Genomic DNA, 19,334 nt, shown 5'->3' with positions numbered 1-19,334 from the left:
ACCATCCAGGGACTTGAGCCGGGGGCAGACGCTTAATTGACTGAGTCACCCAGGCGCCCCTAAAAGTCCAAGTTTTTCCTATAAGCTCCTTTTCAAAAAGCCAGTTACTGGGGTGTGTGTGTGTGTGTGTGTGTGTGTGTGTGTTGGGAGGGGATGAAAACTGATCTTCTGGCGGTCAAAACAAAAAAAGGACCCTTTTCTGGTACCGAATTCTTTTCTGAAGCCTCTTTGGTGGCCAGAAATGGTGCGGGTGGGGAGAATTAGTCATCATAAGAGGATCCTGGTGATGCTTGGTGAAGAGCATCTGCACTGACCCCGAGGGTCTGGAGTGAAAAGACCCTGGTTTCGACTCCTCAGGGGAGTAAGTGGGATTTCTCGTTTTCCGCTTCCCGAACCTCTTCCCCTTTCCAGCCGGTACCGGCAATTTGGGAAACAGCCCCCTTTCCCGTCTACCCCGCTGGCCCCCGCAGACCAGCGGGAGAGGAGGCAAGCCAGTCTCCGGGAGGCATCCTCCAGGCCCAGACCTTCGTCTCTGTCCATTTCAAGGCGCCCAGCCTGCGCCGTAAATAACAAAGTACTGCGCCTACCGCGGAGGACACTGCGTCCTCTGTGCGTGTTTTATCCACGAATCTTGGGCAAGTCTAGGTTCTGGGGCTGCGATCAAGAGCCCGATTTGAGACTGGCTCTGGAGTTGGAGTCAAGGCTCCGCTTGGGCAGGGAAGAGAGGCAGGGAGCAGGAGGGGTGGGGCGGGCGGGGGCGCGGCTCTTGCGAGCATTACGGCGGAGGCTGTGGACCTTGGCGCGGCTCGCAGAGGCTGCAGCCATTGCACAGCCGAGCATCCCACATTCAACAGGAGGAACCCGCGGGAGAGGAGCCCGAGGCCCCTGCGCCGCAGCAGCCGCAGCCCGTGCGCCCCGCGCCCCCGTGCGCAATGGCCAAGGAAGGCGTGGAGAAGGCGGAGGAGACGGAGCAAATGATCGAGAAGGAGGCAGGCAAGGAGCCTGCCGAGGGCGGCGGCTCTCACCGCCTCGGGGACGCCCAGGAGATGCGCGCCGTGGTGCTGGCCGGCTTCGGGGGGCTCAACAAGCTGCGGGTCACCAGGAAGGCCATGCCCGAGCCGCAGGACGGCGAGCTCAAGATCCGCGTCAAAGCCTGGTCCAGTATCCGCGTCTTTCTCGCTTTCTCTCTCTGCGCGCTCGGCGCTCCCGGGGCGGGGGTGGCGGAGCCTCCGCGGGGCCGCTGCGCGGGTAAGAGCGGCCGTGGGCGCCCCCTGCGCGCCCTTCCCGGGTCTGAGAGCCTCCCCGCGGCCGGCGGCCGGCTGACGCTGAGGAGGATGCTGCGAGGTGGCCCTCGCCCTAGCCAAGCCGGATCTAGGGGTGACCGGAGGGGACTGTGAGCTCCCGCGAGGGGAGGAAAGCGGTGGATGGTGGTGCCCAGCACCCGGGGTCTGGAAGATTGCGCTGCGGGGGCTCTCCGTCGGGTAGACAGCTCAGCTGCCAGGAAAGGGAGTTTGATTAACACGGTTAAAAAAAAATAATAACCGTCGGCTTACTGTGTACCAGCCTTCGTGTTTAGAGTTTTATGTGTGCGATCTTAATTTAATACTTCCTGGGACCCGATGAGTTAGGTACCATCATTATCTCCCGTTTCAGGTGAGGAGACCCGGGCTCAGACAGTGATTTGCCCAATATCTCGTGGCAGCTACTAATTGACCTGGTCAGGATTTGCTACTCGATCTTTTCAGCCTCTGTGCTGTGTGTGGTTCTGCTGGGGCTGGCAACAGAGTGCAGGGCTGGGGAAGTGCGTTTTCTCTCCCCACTGCTGCATTCTACCCCTCTGGTGCCCTGGTAGGGAGAAAGGGTCTGGGAAGCAGGGGTTAGGTCCTGCAGCATCTCAGCTTGGTGAGGGGTGAGGCCAAGGCTCCCTCTTCCCCACCAGCGTCTTCTGTGCTTCTCCAAAGTGGAAAAACAAACAACCGGCAATCTTCTCAGAACTCCTGCCCCCATCTCAAACGGAGCTCAGCAATCTGAGTGTCCTTCCATTCCCCACTCCTCCTGGGGGAACTTCAGAGTTATGCCCAGCTGGGATTCGCTCTGGAGGGCTTAAGCCTCTCTGTGTGCTGTCACTATATGATCATTTCTCTGAAGTTCTAGGAGGGAGGGCTCACCCCAGGGGGTTCCCTGGACCCAACGCTCTGAGTTCTTTATGCAGTAGCGTGGGAAGCGCCTAAGGGGAGCCTGCTCTCCGCACAGTTAGATGGACTTACCCTTTCTCATGTCTGTGTTTTAAAGGCAATAGACTCGGCTCGGGAAAGGAGCAGTCAGCTTACCTGTTCCTAGGTTAGACCCCAAACCTGGACTCTGCGACCATATGCAGAGGCAAGAAAAATGCAAAGGAGATTCTCCTCCCGTTCGCTGCTTTGAGAGCAGGTGCAGGATTCACATGCCAGGCTGGAAGGCAGCTCGTAAGAGAAGCAGGCGCTGGTTTCTGACTCACTCCTCACACATGTAGCAGGTCACAGTTGCCTCTAAACATGACTTGGGAATTCAGGGTAAGGGAAGAAGCTTTTGCAAATTGGGGGATCCTGTACAGTTCCATTTTGTTAACTCTCGCGAACCAAGCTGATTGATCCCAGAAGGCAGGGCTTGCGTCTGCCCTTTTCACCAACAAATCCCCGATGCCCAGCATAGCATAGCAAGTGCTTGGCACACATTATGTCCAACATCAGTTACTGCTGAAGGAATCAGTTATTGCTGAATGAATGGAGTGAGAAAAGACGCTTGAGCCAGGATTGTTGAGTCCTTATTTTTCTTCACTTGCTGGTGGAGGAACGTCTACCTCGTAAAACTAAAACTATATATTGATAATTTTCCTTAGCCACGGATCAAAAATATTTCGTGTGTGTGTGCATGTGTGTGTAATTTATGACTCTCCATCCAGGGTATGTTCAGAGAGTGAAAATGTTGAAGCTACTTTTTAAAGAAAAGAGCATCACTTGTGGTACAAATAGGTCTGGGTTCTCTAGTCTTAAGCTAATTACATAGATACTGATAGGAACTGAAGCATTTTGAAATAATAAATGTCAAGATGAAAGCCAGGAGATTGCTTTTCAAAGCCAGATGCACAAGCCTGTTCTTCCTTGGAGCTGTACACACACACACACACACACACACACACACAGAGAGACACACACAGAGACACACACACAGAGACACACACACACACACACACACATGAATCACTGCAGATTTCCCACCCCGGTTGTTCAGAAAGCCAAGGAGGCATGGGGGAACATTCGGGATCCAGTATTGCAAAGGGCCCAGATTGATTTTTGTCTTCCCACGCTGGAAGCAGAGTTAATCAGTTTTGCAAGGGGGTACTGAAGTAGGTTTGTGAAGATTGCCCGGCCTTTCCTCCTCCCCTGGGCTAGGATTGGCTGGCCAAAGATGCCCACTGATTGTAAGTTTAGCCTTGGGAGCCAGGATGACTCATTCTGTATTTTTATGAATCATCTGATGGCTTCCTGGATGCAGGTCCCCCTTTTATCTGCTCTCTCTTTTTAATGGAAACCTTTTATCATCAAATAGGATATGCTGTTTGCTTGGCAATAAAGCATAGTCCATCTGAACTAGTATTATTCAGACCTGGAATGAAGGTCCAAGTTGGTTACTCTATAAATTTTATGGAAATGGAAGAGAAGAGGTACAGAGAAATACATATTTTATTTCATTTACCCCCTCTCATTTATGGTCCAATGAGATAGGTATTACGGTAGAGCAAATTGAGGCTTGGAGATGTTGAGTAATTTGCTAAAAACATCACAGAGACAGTACAGTTAGGATATGAGTCTTGGCCTGTCTCTCCTTAAAGCTCTACTGTTTTCCTTTTATTCTATTTTGTCTCCCTCTGTGGAAGAGCCACAGGAAATGTGATTTACCTCTCTGGACATTTGGCATGCAGCTTGCTGTCCTTCCTTTCTTCAATGAGTATGGCTCCTTTGATCTTTTTATGTCTGACTTAAGAGAACATTCTCTGGCTATTACCAGAGTAATATGGCTTTTCTCTCCCAAATGGAGACATGATGGTCAAATGCAGCTCAAAAAGAACCACTTTGGAGAGTGCAGGGTGGGAGGGATTGCAGAGTCTTCTAATTTGTTTCAAGAGCATCAGCTTTGCTGGGGAACCCCTTTAGTCAACTGTTCACTGAGCAATATACACAGCAAGCGATTTAAGTGGCCATGCAGAAAAAGCATGTGGCCTTTGGAAGAAGAAGGATCTGGATGTAGACCCGAGCCCCATCACTTCCTATCTGTGTGACCTCAACAGACACATCTCAGCTTCTCCAAGCTTGCCGTGCCTCAACTGCAAAATGTAGATAATGCAATGAACCCCATGTTGTTGAGAGGATCAGATGCAACAAAGGGACTGGCACTAAATAAATAGTTGTTGGGGCTGTCGTCATCAGTGCTGTTGTATCTATGCCTCTATGACTTACTTCTTGACAATTTGATAACTTGGAGGCCATCACTGAAATCGTGTTTATAATATAGGCAACGTCATGACACATTTGCTCCGTGATGAAGAGGGAGACCTTCCTAGACCTGAGTCCCAGCCCTGCCACTTGCTAGCCATATGTGTTGGGTCTTGCCCCCTAGAGGCAGAGCCCAAGACAGGGATGTGTTTTAAGTGGTAGATCGAGGGGGTGTTCTCAGGAGAATGGGAGCAAGGGGAGCAGGACAAGGAAGGAGCTAAGCAAGCATTTCGTCTCCCCTGGATCCCACCAGGAGTTCTGGAGCATGGATTGTACCATAGAGCCAATCCGACCTTGAAGCGATAGGGGAAGCCCTTCTGCCCCCGCACACCCCCGTTCCCGGCCCCCACTCCCGTCGTCAGTCGGGTATGGGCAGTGGGGGCATGGAGCCTCTCAGGCAAAGGTGGCTTCTGTTTGAGCTCCATTCCTCTGGAAGAGGGATGAGGTTTAGGGTGCCACATTGAGCCAGGAGCCACCAGCACTTCCAGCAGTGGGGGGATGGGTGTACTGCCCAGGAAAAAAGGATCTGAGTGAGGTGCAATGCCCTCGATGCTGGCTGACCTTGAACATGTTGCTTATTTCTCTAAACTTCGGTTTCCTGGTCTATAAAATAGAAATGATAATAGCACCTCCCTTTACAGTGTTGTAATGGCGCTGACATGGGATCCAGTGTATAAAGACCTTTTTGGTGATGCCTGGCGTATAGGAAGTGGTTAATAAATGATAGCTATTATTATTTAAACTATTATTCTTGGTTTCCATAGCTACCATGTACAGTATATCATTCAAAGGGGAACTTCTGGGGTGTTAAAGGGGCACTGATTAATAATTACTCTGGAGCAGGAGCAGACTAGAATTGTTCTAGGCAGACTAGGGTACATACGTGGTCCCCCCGAACGGCTAAGGGTCAGGTCTACGCCTTTGCCTCAGAAGTCTTGTCACACTGAGACATCTCTTGGACGGAAGCTAGGAGGATTTGAGGCTGAGGGTCTCTAGACTGGGCTGCAGAAATATATTTAAGTGGCCATTAACAAGCCTTGTCTGGTTTGTGGCTCAAATTGGCTTGTGATGGAAAGGCACTAATGGATTGGGGACATTTATTTTCCCAGAATTATTTACAAAGAGAGGCCACATGAAACTGCTAGAACGAGAGCAGTTGGATGAAAAATGGTCCCAGCCAGTCATGGCTCTATTGGCTGATCTGAAAATGGGCTGACGGCAGGCCACACTAAAGGAAAGCCAACATACGGTGGGATTCTAACATATCGCAGGGGTAGAGTGCATTGGGCTAGGGGAGGGAACTAACATTTGCCGAGCACTTGCTAGGAGCCACGAACTGAGTTGCCTGCTATGTACTTTGTTTCATTTTATCCTAATGACAACTCAATAATAACAGTATTACTATCTCCATTTTAAAGATGGGAAGCTGACATTCAGAGACATTTGAAGATCACAAACTGCTAATCCAAGTCAGCCTGTTCCTGGACTCTTTACATTTGGGAAAATCAGAAAGACTCAGTGACAAAGGCACAAGAGAGAAAGGACTGAGAGACCAAGTGGTGCAGACAGGCAGACAGACACCAAGACTGGAATCAGGAATATAAAGAAACATGCATGCATTTGACTGATGTGAAGTATAACTGATAAGACTCAAAATGGTTACAGTGCCATCTCGCTCTCCCAAAATGGCCACTGTATTTCTAAACAACATCCACTTTCCCTCCGTTGCTGATATATGGGACCCTTTAGAGACCTACTTAGGATCAAATTGCTATGACTGTTGGCCCAGAATATCCACGCTGATTAAACACAATCACCACTCCTTGAATCCACTGAAGACATTCAAGTTCCTTCATCTGCCCCCTTTGCCTCCACTGAACTATTGCTACGTTGGCAACTTGACAGTAGAATATCTCCAAAAGGTATATTATTAAAGTGTCACTGATAAGGCCAATCCAATGAAATATGGCCAATATTATTTTTCCTGTGTTTATTCAAATAAACAAATGGAGTGCATGAGGCTAAGTGACACTGATGTTTATAAAACTGAGAAATTGCTTGGAGGGTCCCTGATACCCAAGCCAGGAGCCCCTCTGGCCTGGAGATGGGAACAAAGTGTTCTCAATCACTCTGTGTTGGATAGAGATACCAGGATTTGACAGGAAAGGATGACTCTGTGCTGACTCACACTGAGCCCCAATTGGTGATGAGGAGATGGAGATGCTTCTTCAGGGATCGATCTTATTCATGAAAGTTGCATTTTCCCATGAACTGTGTCCTCCCTCATAAGGGCTGGGGATAGTGACTATGTATGCTCTTCATCCAATAATGGAATGGACTTCTTGCCTTCCCAGCAATTCGAGGAAGAAAGGAAGCCCAGTGCTGCTTCTATTTCATAGATAAAGGAAGTACAGAACATCTTATACATCTGGCATACAGTAGGTTCCCATAAATAGCAGCCCGATCTTAATTATATGGCAGGTGACCCATGACGGGCCAAGGGAGTGATGACTGATAATCATGCTCATCCTGCCCTCTACTTGCACCATCTTTGGAGCAACAAAGCTCATTATCCTCCTCCATTTTACATCGGACCCTCAAAACCCCATGAGGTTATCATGCTTACTTTCTCAGAGAGGAAAATGGGACTCAGAGCTGAAGTGGAAAGAGCGAGAAGCTACAATAGATCTGAGTTCAGACCCTAACTCTACCTCACCATGGCTGTGTGATCTTAATCAAATAGTACTTTCAACTTGCCCATATCCTCACTTTGGTAATTATACCCACTTTTTGGTATGTTAGGAAGACTAGCTGATAGTCTGTCAAGTCCTGACTGCTCTTTGCATGCCGTGGGTATTCAAGAAAGGTTATTTTCCTTCCTCAGTCACTCAAGCTGTGAAAAGACAGGTGGGAACTTGATGCCATCCTCTGGTTCTTGGTCCTGCTGCGCTCCCACCAAACTACACTGGCATCAGGGAGCAGGGTGCTGGCTTTTGAATCTCATTCCCAGGGTTGGAATGGATTTGGACTGATCCACACAGGTGGTGGCAGGGATTTCTAGGGTAGCTGGGTGTGCAGAACAGTCCAGCCTCTGGAGTTTGGTTCACTCTCATTCAGAGGAACCAAAATCCCACGACCTTCCGAGTACATCGCTGGCATTCAACACTGACAACAGAGCTCACTCAGGCATGGGGGAATGGCACCCCCATGACCCCAAGTTCCTGACATTTCTCTTAATAGGGATCTTTTTTGGCATCTTGGCATTTGTCGTAGAAGAAGAAGTTTAATTAGAAACAAGAAGAGCCTCTTCATAGGGAAAGGGCAGCGGGTGTGTAATCTCAAATTAGTTTGATTCCTCTGTGTGTGATCTCACACAGAAAATCAGCTGGAGCCACGGTATTAAAATGAGTAAATTTAATGTTTGAAGGCCCAGGGGACAAAATATATACTTCAGTGAAAGAGGCTGTTTCATCTTTGAACATGATATTTTCTTGATGAAAACCTTGCAGTCAGCTTCTGTCCTCAATCTCGTTCTGTCGGTGACCCTGGTCCCTCAGCTAAGCCTCATCCCTAGCATTGTTCTGGAGCCAGGGGTGTGCTAAACAGTGCTTTCCCAGACAGAACCCCCGTGGGAGGTGAAAGCTTTGGGCGCTCTTACTCCCAACGTGTCTAAATGGATGTAGTCCCCAAAGCCCAATGCAGGATAATTATCTTCTGTGAGGGGAATGATAATGATTCATTTCTTGGGCTGGCATTGACTACACACCCAGACCAGATGGGAGGAAGTATGCTTTTTGGTTATACAATAGTTAAGGTCTGAAGTGAAACAGACCTGGATTCCAATCCTGGATCTGATGGTTTTAGCAACCTGTCTTAACCTTAGGAAAATGACTTCAGCTTTTATTATCTCAGTTTGCTCATCTGTAATGTGGGTATAATTACAGCACCTATGGGGTATTTTTTTGTGGGAGGGTAAAAAGAGATAATACGTCTGAAGTACCTAGCAATGATGGTATATTTAATATTTGTTGAATGAAGTCCTTGTCCTATAGTATATGTTTAATATATATTAATGGTAGGGAGGAGACGCAAAGAATAGGACATTAAAAAGTCCCTCCATACTTCATGAAGTTTTCTGGATGGAGTCCCTATTCAGACTCCAAAGGGTACAAGACCCTGATGTCAAAACTAACCCAGACAGGATGTGCCATCGCGCCGTAACATACGTAAGAAGATTCAGATGAATTTCTGAAAGAACAAGAGAGGAAATGGAGCCAAGATGTACTACTGTGGTCCTACTGTGTGCAGGAAGCTGGGCCAAGCTCAGAGATCTTCAAAAGGAAGACCAGTCACTTCTGCTCTGACTTCTCTTTCCTTTATTTCAGTCAGGCTGACCATCATGGTGAAATTGTCTCCGGCATTCTAGGCTCTCCCCTTTCTTTTCCCTTCCATGTTTTGTCTTCCCCTCACGAGGTAGCTTCATGTGCTCCTCCTGCAATGAGCTTCCTTCCTGAGACTAGGAGAGATGGTGGCCTCCTGCCCCAGATGCCTTGTGCAAGTTTAGCAAGGCCCAATGCAGAGCCCCCATTTTTTCTCCCAATTTTCAAATATCAAGGAAGTAATCTTAATGGCCATTTGTGAATCACATACCAGCCTCTGGATCTCTCTTTCTCTCTCTGCTCGGCCCAAGGAAATGATGTGCTTGGCCACATTTGCATCTCGTGCCCTCCTACCCTGACCTAGAAGAATGGAGCATCATGACTGATTGCCGTACTAGGAACACATGAAGTGTGTGTGTATGTGTGTTTTGGGGGGTGGGGTGGGTAGATACTTTGAAAGGAATGGAGGGCAGTTACCAGAAGACAGGGGTAAGAAACACACAGAACTAATGTGTGTTTAATCAAAATGGTAGCCACCGTGGGGGATGGGAGACTTTGATCTTCACCACAGAAAGTGACGAATCAGAGAGGGGACTGGAGAAGCCAGCTCCATTCCCTATCCTGGGACCTTACATTCTCAGCACAAAGTGATTGAATCATATTAAATGACATATATCATATTTTCAACTTGGAGGCCCGCTGCCTTTTAAATCTCCTTGGTAATCTTGGAAATGCTAGAAGCTTGCTCTATTATCATTTAACTGGTGAACACCAAGCCTGGTGCTTGGTTAACCACAGGCACTCAATAAATGTCTATGGAATGAATGAATACGTTACCGACTTTCCCCCAAATGTTAGGGGTACATTTCTACAAAAGTTGCCGTGTCACTTGTAAATACCAACAGTACTGACTTTGCTCATACAGCCGGCAGCCGGTCCATGCCTGTGTACCTTCAGGCACCCCTCTGTCCCCTCAGCCTCCTCTGACAGGAGGCCTACATCTCTCCAGCACGTGGGGCTTTGAGCAGAGACTTGAGAGGATACCAAAGGGGCTATGTTCTCGGACAGTTTGGTTTTACCTCTCCTTGATACAATCTGTTCTCTAGAAACTGGACGTTCGCTTTTTGAATTCTCTAATAACTACTCTCCCTCGGCTGGGAAATGTGGGTCTCTGACTTCGCAAGATGCTCTGTAATTTTCTCCTTACTTACATCCCGTTGCATGGAGCGCGGGAGGCAGGGATCTTGAAGAGAACCCTCTGGGCTGTGTCTGGGGATTGTTATTCCAAGAGCATTTACTCAAGCATTCCTGTGCCATGTGTCTACCTGGGGACCCAGGCCCTAGCAGCCTGGATGCTAAAACAATATTTAACTAAACTTATGTGGTGATCATTTCACAATATACATACATATCACATCATTATGTTGTGCATCTTCACCTAATGCAGTGTTATAGGTCAATTATATCTCAGTAACACTGGAAAATAATAAGTTATTTCCAACCTACTGGGGGAAAAATCCCATCTTTTTAAAACAAGCAGTATGTCCATGACTCTGTTCCTATCTTCCTTGGTAGGTCTCAGGACCTCCCTGTTCAGCACCTGCCAGGTGGGTGCAACGGTTTCCTGCACTGACACAGACAGTTCTCCTCGTTGCCCCATTGATCCTGACCCCCTCCTCTTGCCCTGTTCTGCCCCTCCTACCATACACTGGAGCTGCTCCACCATGTTTCCCATTTCCTCTCCATCCCACGTGGTGTGGCCCTCTGCGTAGGGCCATAGCGCCCTTTCTACTCCATATAGGTTAAAAGCAGTCTATGCCACCTTATGTATTCATGCCCCTGCTGTTCAGAGCTAATAAATGTAACACTCTTTCGTTAATTACTTGTCATCGCTATTATCGTAATGACTTTCATTGAGTATTTATGCTAAGTGTTTTATAGGAATTTCTAGGATACCAAACATTTCACAGATGAAGACACAGGATCAAAGGAGCGAGGGAACTTGCTAAAGATCACACAACTAATTAGACCAAGAGAGCTGATGCTGACTGAGCCGGGGTTCTCTCTCTCCAGGGCTTCCTCTTCCGGGATTTTGTACCCATTTTCCAACTGCTCTGCCCTAGACTCGAACTCCCAGGAGAGGAAGGGTGATTTGCATCGTAATCAAGCTCCTCCCATCCCCCTTGTATTGCCACAGATGGCTTCGATCCAGATTTACTCATATTCTCCAACTCACATTTCCCTTAGGATGAATTTTTTTCTTTTCCCCAGAATGCTTAGCTGCTCTTCATGCAAACAGATCCACAGTGGGGCAACTCCCCTGGCCCCCACAGTCTTGAGTTCTACACTGAACGCCGATGAGGCTTTCTCTACTGCCTGCTGTACTGTACAGCCCCCTCCCCTTCCTCCCAGCGCAGACACACCTGCTTCTTCCAATAGACTCTCCATCAAGTTATAGACTTTCCTTTATTATTCAAAAAAAGATTCCTTGTCTAAGATCAGGAGCAATTGTTTTTCATTTGTCTATACTACACCTAGTTCCATCAGCTAATGGCGAGCCTTAAACCTACCGTTCCTGTGATTGGTCTGAATGATCTTGTAAATGGATACTTTTTTTTACGCTCCCCGCTAAAATCACTGACATTGTACTTACTGGGGACCTTGTAATAAACTCTGAGTCAGCATTCTGCAGCCAGAACCCGGGACGTGAAACGCAGCTAGCAATGTGCCCACCTTCCCGCAAGGTCTATCTGCCTTCAGATCCTTGAGAGCATTCTCTGTGTGAGTGCAGAGGCGTCCTTTCCTCTGGCACTGCTCCTCCATAGGAAATAAACAGCAAAGGCAATTTTCACCCTCCTACTGCCTTGGAGTCTCAACCTCTCTGTCCTCAGCCAACAGCACTTGTGGGAGACTCGACTTCTTGCTTTTGCTCTTTTAACATTGTCTTTGCTTTTCCTATTCTTCTTTTTCCCTTTTGTATCCTTGATGTAGTTGGGTCTGTTTGCTCTTGAAGAGAAGCCCACTTCCAACATAATTTCAAAGCATGGTCAAATTCTGTTGAGTCCTTTGGAAAATACCAAAGCTGGATCCATTTGTGCTACAGAGAAACACCTCTCAAAAATTTCCTCTCCCCATCTACATCCCCCCAGGGCCTCCTGCTAACCTCCAAACTGGCCCCTGCTGTTCTTCAGACTCCCCCAGACTCTCAAAGCCTACCGTTGGATCTCTTGTCTTACACATTTATCTCTGCTCACCTTTCACACCTATTCTTTTATCTTCCAGAAGTAAATCTTTGCTCTTCCCAAAGTACATCAATCAAGCAGGACTTTGATCCTCTCAGTTCCCCTCCTTCCTGCTACGCCAAGGCTGCATGGCCGAGATCATCCCCTTCAGCAAGAAGGAAGGACGGAGCTTGAATCATTCCTAGCTAGTTTCCTACAGACACCTTCCGCAGAGGCATCGTTTTTGCAAGACCAGAACATGCCCTGTGCTAAGCAGCGAACACTGAGAGAGGTGGATTTTAAGACCGACTCTGCCTCGGAGTTGCTCATAATCTATGGGGAAGACAGCAGGGTAGTGATTCTGCTACTGTCTCCTTCGTAGGCTAATTACATTTAAATATTAATTCGCTAAAATTAAAAGTTCAGTTCCTTAGTCACTCTAGCCACATTTCGAGTGTTTGGTAGCCACATATGGCCAGTGGATGGACAGCACAGATACAGAACATTTCCACCGCTGCAGAATGTTCAGTTGGACAACTGCCTGCTCTATTCTTCACCTCATTCTCTGCTACTGAAACAGCTGTTTTACTAAACATGGTTTTTATCAGTAGCGATGACTTAGGGGATCACTGTTCATGTCAGAGCCAATATGGACTGTTTCTCTATGGGACCCCTGCCGGTCCTCCAGTGAGAAGTCAAGCAGGAACTGCTTTGCACCGTCTGACATTGCCTTCTCCCCACCATTGGGAGGTGGGATGAGGCAGAAGAGGTTGGGAGAACAGGAGCAGAGGATACACACTTTCCTAAGGGATACTTAGCTGGAGACACCTCTACGATTCCTGCAAAGCGAGTTAGGAACTGCCCTCTCTCTGTGTGAGCTATGACCCTTGTACCATCTCTTGTTATGGGGAGTGTCACACGATGTAGTCACTTATTGATCTCTGAACTCCTGGGAAGCACAGCCTCCACTGTCACCCTTGTAACATTCATGCTGAGCCAAGCCCTGAGCCATGGAGGGGCTGCTGAATTTAAACGGAATTCGACTGAATGTTCTACATAACCAATCACTGCCAGGCACCTGTTTGAAGTCAGAGACCTGGTCAACATCTAACATGGAACACAGAGATCTTAACCTTTTTAGGAACCTTCTCAGGAACAAATACTGCCGTGTCCCCAGGAGAGGCTGAGAGTAAATAGATAACTCCAGGTCCAAAAATCAAGGGATTAGTCTTGGCATCAAGGAGAGCTTGTTTAGGACCCAGCGCTACCATGCTTTTCTGTCTCTGTTGAAAGCCGGTTCTTGATATTTAGATTCCCTGTCATTGGCCATTTTGCTCCATGCTTGGAATACTACTGAAGTGTGTTTTGAATACTCATTTGGACATAGGGTTTGAGTATATTTCCTCTCTCAGAGGCAATAAAAGAGACTTGTACAACTCCAGCCCAAACTGTGCTGCCCTCATCGTCATCCAGATTTTGTGGATCAGGGGATCTAGGGGGGTGGGGGCAACGACAGCATTATTAACTTCGTAAGCAAAACGGTAGATTACAAAGAACATCAAATGTGTCAGAGAGCTTTGTATGTCTCACATGGCCGCAGTGGTCTGTGTATCTGAAATCAGTGGTTAGAGAGGGCAGGCAGGGCCACATGGAGCCGGACATGAGGGGGCCAGCGCCAGGAACCACAGGCCAGTGATGGGGAGAGCAGAGTCGGAGTGTCCGTTCCCACCGCAGATGGAACACAGGTGGCTCCTCTCTCCTGAGGTCCATCCAGGACAATTCTGGCTGCTCTCCAATGAGAGGTGCCATTTGAGATTTGCATAAAAGGTGTCCTTGTTTTAGACAATGAGTGGTTTTTTTTCCCCTCCCCTAGCAGATTGGTATCAGACTTGAGATAACACAACAGGTGCTTACACAAGCTCAGAAAGAAAAAGAAAGGGGGGGAAAAAAAGAAGAATTTGGAAGCCAGATTTTCTGAGATCAAGGCCTATTGTCCTGGGCTTTCTCAAGTTATCAGTTGAGATGAAGAAACAAAAACAGAAATGTCAGCGCTGGGGATTGAGGGAATGACTCAGACATTGGCTTCTGTGCCCCCACTTGGATTGGGAGTCAAATGCTTTGATGAACACAGCAGCAGCAGCAAGAGGAGGGCAGATTAGTAAAGAAGGCACAACCCCCCCCCCCCCCCCCCCCCCCGCCGGGGTGCAAAGCCTCACCCACGTTTGGCCCTCTTGATCCTCTGGGAACTGGCGGAGGCGGCCACTGATGCTCCCCAAGCCGAGGGAATTCCACACTTCCCACCTGGAGCGTGACAGTGTTCTCCTTGATGGCCATGTCCCTCCCAGCATCCAGGGACCTCCGGCTTCCCACAGACCCAAAGAAAGCCCCGACCTCCTATTTTGCGTGGACCTTCCCAACTGATTTACCTATCCTGCAGGTCTTCTGATGATCCATCTGCCTTTCCCTTTCTCGTTTTTCTTAGTCTCTGCCCCTTCCTTGGTGCTTTGATCCCTTCAATTACTGCCTTTCCCTTTCCTCTTATTCTCTCAGGTCCTGCCTTAAAGGTCTCATTCTCTTTTCCTCCCTCCTCACATTGGTTCTTCCTCAGGGGCCACCCATACAAAGGGGCTCCATAAATATGCACCATCAGTGACAAGAGCTCTGTGCCCACAAGGGAATAAAACCCAGAAAAGGAAGACTATGTTATCCGTCTTCTCATGGATACTGGGTACACAACCCAGAATCCCCTTGGAGGACCCAGGACCCGGAGTGATGGCAGCCGACTGCTCCCAGTGGTGCCCCTGCTGAGGAATTGCCCTCGGCTGCAGGAAGCCTCCTTGCCCAAGCCTGCGCTCTCTCCCCGGGGGCAGCTCTTATCCAGGACTAGAGGACATGAGGGTATGAAGGCCTCATCCCCTGGCCCCGATTCATGATGACATGAGGGGCCATCCTAGCTCTGGAACTTTCTGTGGATAAATTGAGTCTTTTTTACTACTATGTCAGTGTTGAACTTCTTCCTCTACCCAGCCCAGCTGCCCTCAGGAGCACACAGGTGTTGTTTCCTAGAGCTCTCCCCATCACACCTCCTTGCATGCAAATCGCAGGCTCAGAGGCTGCACCCCAGGGAATCTGACCTGTGACACCTGATGGTGGAGGTGGGGGGTGACAATGTCAGCAGCTCACGTTTATTTGAGTACTTACTGTGTGTGAGGTGCTCTGTGTCACATGCCCTGTCATATACCATCCACACCAACACCCCGTAGGGTGAGCATGTTGCTGCCCCATTTTGGAGACAAGTGAACTAAGGCTCAAGGATTTCAAGCAACTCACTTGGGGGGGAGCCGGAGGGCTAAAGCTAAGGATCTAAATTTAGCTTTAGTAATTGCAGAGGACCACCAGGACATTTCCCCTGGGAATTTTTTCTGGGGGTCAGTGTTCTGACTTCATGGTTATCTTGTGAGATAGCTTATGTCCTGGTGGCTGTGTGAGCTCTCCTGCCTATACTTCTATAAAGCCACCTATCACACTGTACTGTAATCAGCATTTATAATTTCGGGGCCCCCTGATCACTTTGGATATCCAATCTTTAGTATACACTCAGTATGTAGGAAGTGCCTAATGGGACAGATGAGTCAAGAAGCCCTCTCTCTGTAACTGGGAAAACTGAGTGATGGTCTCTCAAAAGCAAAGCACAGTAGTCAAAAGCAGAGCCTCTGGACTCACATTATTTGCTTTTGCACCTTGGCTTCAGGAACCTCAATATGCCTGGGTTTTGTTCCTGTAAAATGTGGTAATATGATTTATCCTCTAGCATTGTTATCGTTGTAAAAATTATGCTTCTGAAACACTTAATGCCATGCCTGCTACATAGTAAGTATCCCCTAAATGTTATCTAGCCACAAATAATTCCCTTTGTCCCCATGTCCCATCATCAGAGAAATTAGAATGGGGGTTTCTGCATATCTGCCAGTTTCTTGGTGAGGGGGCCTCTAATTGTCACAAAGCCCTATGAAAGAACATGGTCTAACTGAGTGAGTACTTGTTACACATGAATTCAAAGGGTCTTGGACATGTTTCAGAGAACTGTAGGAGCTCATGATTTCAAGAAACTTAAAACATGTCAGCTAGTCCTATGTTTTAGATTCCCTCCCATGACATCTTTCATGATCTTCACAAATACCCTAAGTCACCAAGAATGTGACAACTTTTATTTTTATCAGCAGTTTGGGTATAGTAGTAAGTGGTGTGATAACCACATTTTCAGAGGATACAAATTCAGGAGGAAGAGCCAATTTTTTGGATGAAAGAATTAGGATCCAAAAAAGAGCCAGACAAATTGGCAAGATGAAGCTAATCTAGTAAGACCACATTTCACGAGGATACGTATAATCCTTTGGACCAGGATCAAAAAATTCAAGTGCCCTAGAGGACAGTGAGAAATCTTTCCATTTTCTTATCTATTTAATCATCGTCTATTAATTTTTACCTTGCCTCATTCCAAAAAGGACTTGAAGTAGCTTAAAAAGAAAGGATACAGCAGCCAGTCCCTAAGTGGTCCCCAGACCAGGAGCGGCGGCATCATCTGGAAACTTGCTAGAAATGCAGTTTTGGACCTCACCACAGACCTGCTGAGTCAGAAACTCGGCAATAAGGCCTGGCAATCTGCTTTTAACAAGCCCTTCAGAGAATTCTGATACAAAGTTTGAGATGCATTATAAAGAGTTTAAGATTTTTTTTTTTTTAATGGAAACTCCAAAGCATTCAGAAAGTTAAGATAAAGTTGAGTGTTAGGATGGCAGAGAGAATGAAGACCACAAAACCCTGCAGTTGGGTGGGGGCGGGGGGAGTGCTGCAAATTTGGCTTGGAGCTTCCGACTAGCCAATGCAAAGAAAGGAATATAATTAGTTTATAAGCTGCTGGGATTGTAAGATCAATACAAATCAGTCCTTGCGCTGAGATATGAGGGAAAATTACTCTGTCTTCATGAAGAAACAAATGTATATTGTAACAAATGATATGTTCAACAATATTCCCTCATAGGTAAAATAATAGGTTTCTGAAGGAGGACTGGCCATCTGTCTCTTAATTGAACCAATGACGAGGCAATACTTGGGATTTCTATTGAGTGTGAGATCAGAATATATGACAGGGTTCTATTGATTGGCGTCAACGGAAGTAAGCTGCCGGAAGAGGAAGATTTTCATCACACTGTTCTCTATGTGGTGGTCTGATGATGTTTGGATTCCCATGGCCAATGCCGAGGGTACTGACAACCAGGGGAAGGAACTAAGAGGCAAGAGATCTACAATCCTGTCATATAAGCAACCCCTCTCCCTTCCTTTCACCTAGAGAATAAAAGACAGGAGAGCCTCTCCATATCTACTTCCCTCTTTTTGGCTAAACTTCTTTGGGCCAGTTTTATTTCAAACTGGAAAATTAATAAACTAGCTGATTCTTCCGTCATCCACTTAGCGTGTCCTATAACAAATCATTTATGTCTTCTTCAATATTATTAGCATATCCAAAAGAAATGGACAGCTTCCAGACCAGGAGCTTTGAGGACAAGAATACGTAGTAGTCCACCATGATGTATAGTTAACAGAATGACAGTCCTAGTAGTCAGAAGCACAAGCTCGAAGTCCTATGAAAAGGGCTCGTATCCCAGTTCTGTCACCTGCTATATGACCTCGGACAAGGTACTTCATCTTCTCCAGGCCTCACCTTCCTGTGCACAAAATTGAGATTGAAATGGTCCATGCTTGAGTCTAGCAGAACATAAAATGAAGACAGCTAAACATCTCTCATGAAACATTACAGGGTTGGCATCCATCACTTAGTAGATAACAGAAAATAAAGTATAGAGGCCATGGCTAGCTTGCCTTCCTTCTAAATAGAATCTAAGCACCCCAAATTAGTGTCTTTTCCTAAGACCACCAAGCATCCCTTCCTATTTACCTAAGCTTTTTTTTTTTTTTTTTAAGATTTTTAAAATTTATTTATGTGAGAGAGAGAGAGAGAGTGAGCACAGGGGTGGAGGGCAGAGGCAGAGGGAGAAGCAGAGAAGCAGGCTCCCCACTGAGCAGGGAGTCTGACATGGGGCTTGATCCCAGGACCTTGGGATCATGACCTGAGCCAGAGGCAGATGCTTACCCAACTGAGCCACCCAGTCACCCCCCCCCGCCATTTACCTAAGCTTTGATTTGATAATATCTTAAGGAGAGCATGCAGGACAAAGGAGAGCCAAGTGAACAATGTGGAAGACCTGGGGAGGGCTTCGGAGACTCAGCCAAGGCCCCACCATGCACAGATGGCCATATCTACTTATATCTAAGAGTTCATGGTGTCACAGGATACACAATAATCAAGGAGTTTAAAGACCTTGATTCAAGTCCCAGCTCTGCCATGTGCTAATTGTGTTGTCTTTGACAAGTCAGGTTTCTTATCTAAGGAGTCTCTTTATTCACATCTATTTAATGGGAATAATAACATCTGCACCTGTTGCCTTTCTGGGATTGATACAAGGCTTCATGAGATGTGTGTGAAAGCACATTGCAAACTTCACCATCCTGTGATGTAACAGTTTTATTTTGTAAAGGGACTATCACATTTCCCTGTGTCTTCTATCACATCTCTCATCCTTTGCCTTGAGGTTTTGGGGGTCCCTTTGTCAAACCTGTCTTCATTCCTTCAGGCTGCAATGTCTTGGTAATAACTCTTTAAACATAGGCTTTGACTGATAGTATGGAAGGAACAAATCAAGGTCTTCTTTATTAAAATTATACTAATCTGTGAGAAAAGATTACCTAGCAGAACATTTTATTAAGCATTTTCCAGCACTGTTTTATTTTATTTTTTTGCAACAATCTTAAATGTTTAAAAGCCATATAAATAAATATTAGGTAAGAGAGAAATCTGAAGGTTACCCTCTATGTGAGCCCTTAAACAATGTCTAAGTAAAAATCAGATTATCTTAGAGAATACTGGAAACTATGATTAAGAAGGTGTAGAGTTTGGCAAAAGAACAGTGCTGGACCCCCGTTTAAGTCCATGGCTTCACTCTTCACACTCTGTGTGGCCTTGGGCAAATAACTTAATTATCTCTGCACAGTGTTACTGGTTTTGTTTTTAAAAAAAAATGAGGTCAATAATATCTGTCCAGTGGATGATTTAGGGTTATTGATTATGGTATTTGTTTTACTTT

General features: G+C 46.8%; 1 protein-coding gene across 2 annotated transcripts in view; it reads left to right on the top strand.

Annotated features, from left to right (window-relative positions):
- Window positions 1–870: 870 nt before the first annotated feature.
- The window catches only part of VAT1L (vesicle amine transport 1 like), a 139,829-nt gene continuing 121,365 nt past the window's right edge, over window positions 871–19,334 (top strand). For both annotated transcript variants that reach the window (XM_035024736.1, XM_035024737.1), the window contains exon 1: window positions 871–1,156. In XM_035024736.1, coding sequence (XP_034880627.1) covers window positions 933–1,156 — 224 coding nt within the window. In that variant the 5' untranslated portion in view covers window positions 871–932. The remainder of the gene's footprint in view (window positions 1,157–19,334) is intronic.

Source organism: Mirounga leonina, unplaced genomic scaffold (assembly GCF_011800145.1).
Source record: "Mirounga leonina isolate KUSES-001 unplaced genomic scaffold, KU_Mleo_1.0 Mir_180, whole genome shotgun sequence".
Lineage (NCBI taxonomy): Eukaryota > Metazoa > Chordata > Mammalia > Carnivora > Phocidae > Mirounga > Mirounga leonina.
This window is presented reverse-complemented; position numbering and strand designations above follow the sequence as displayed.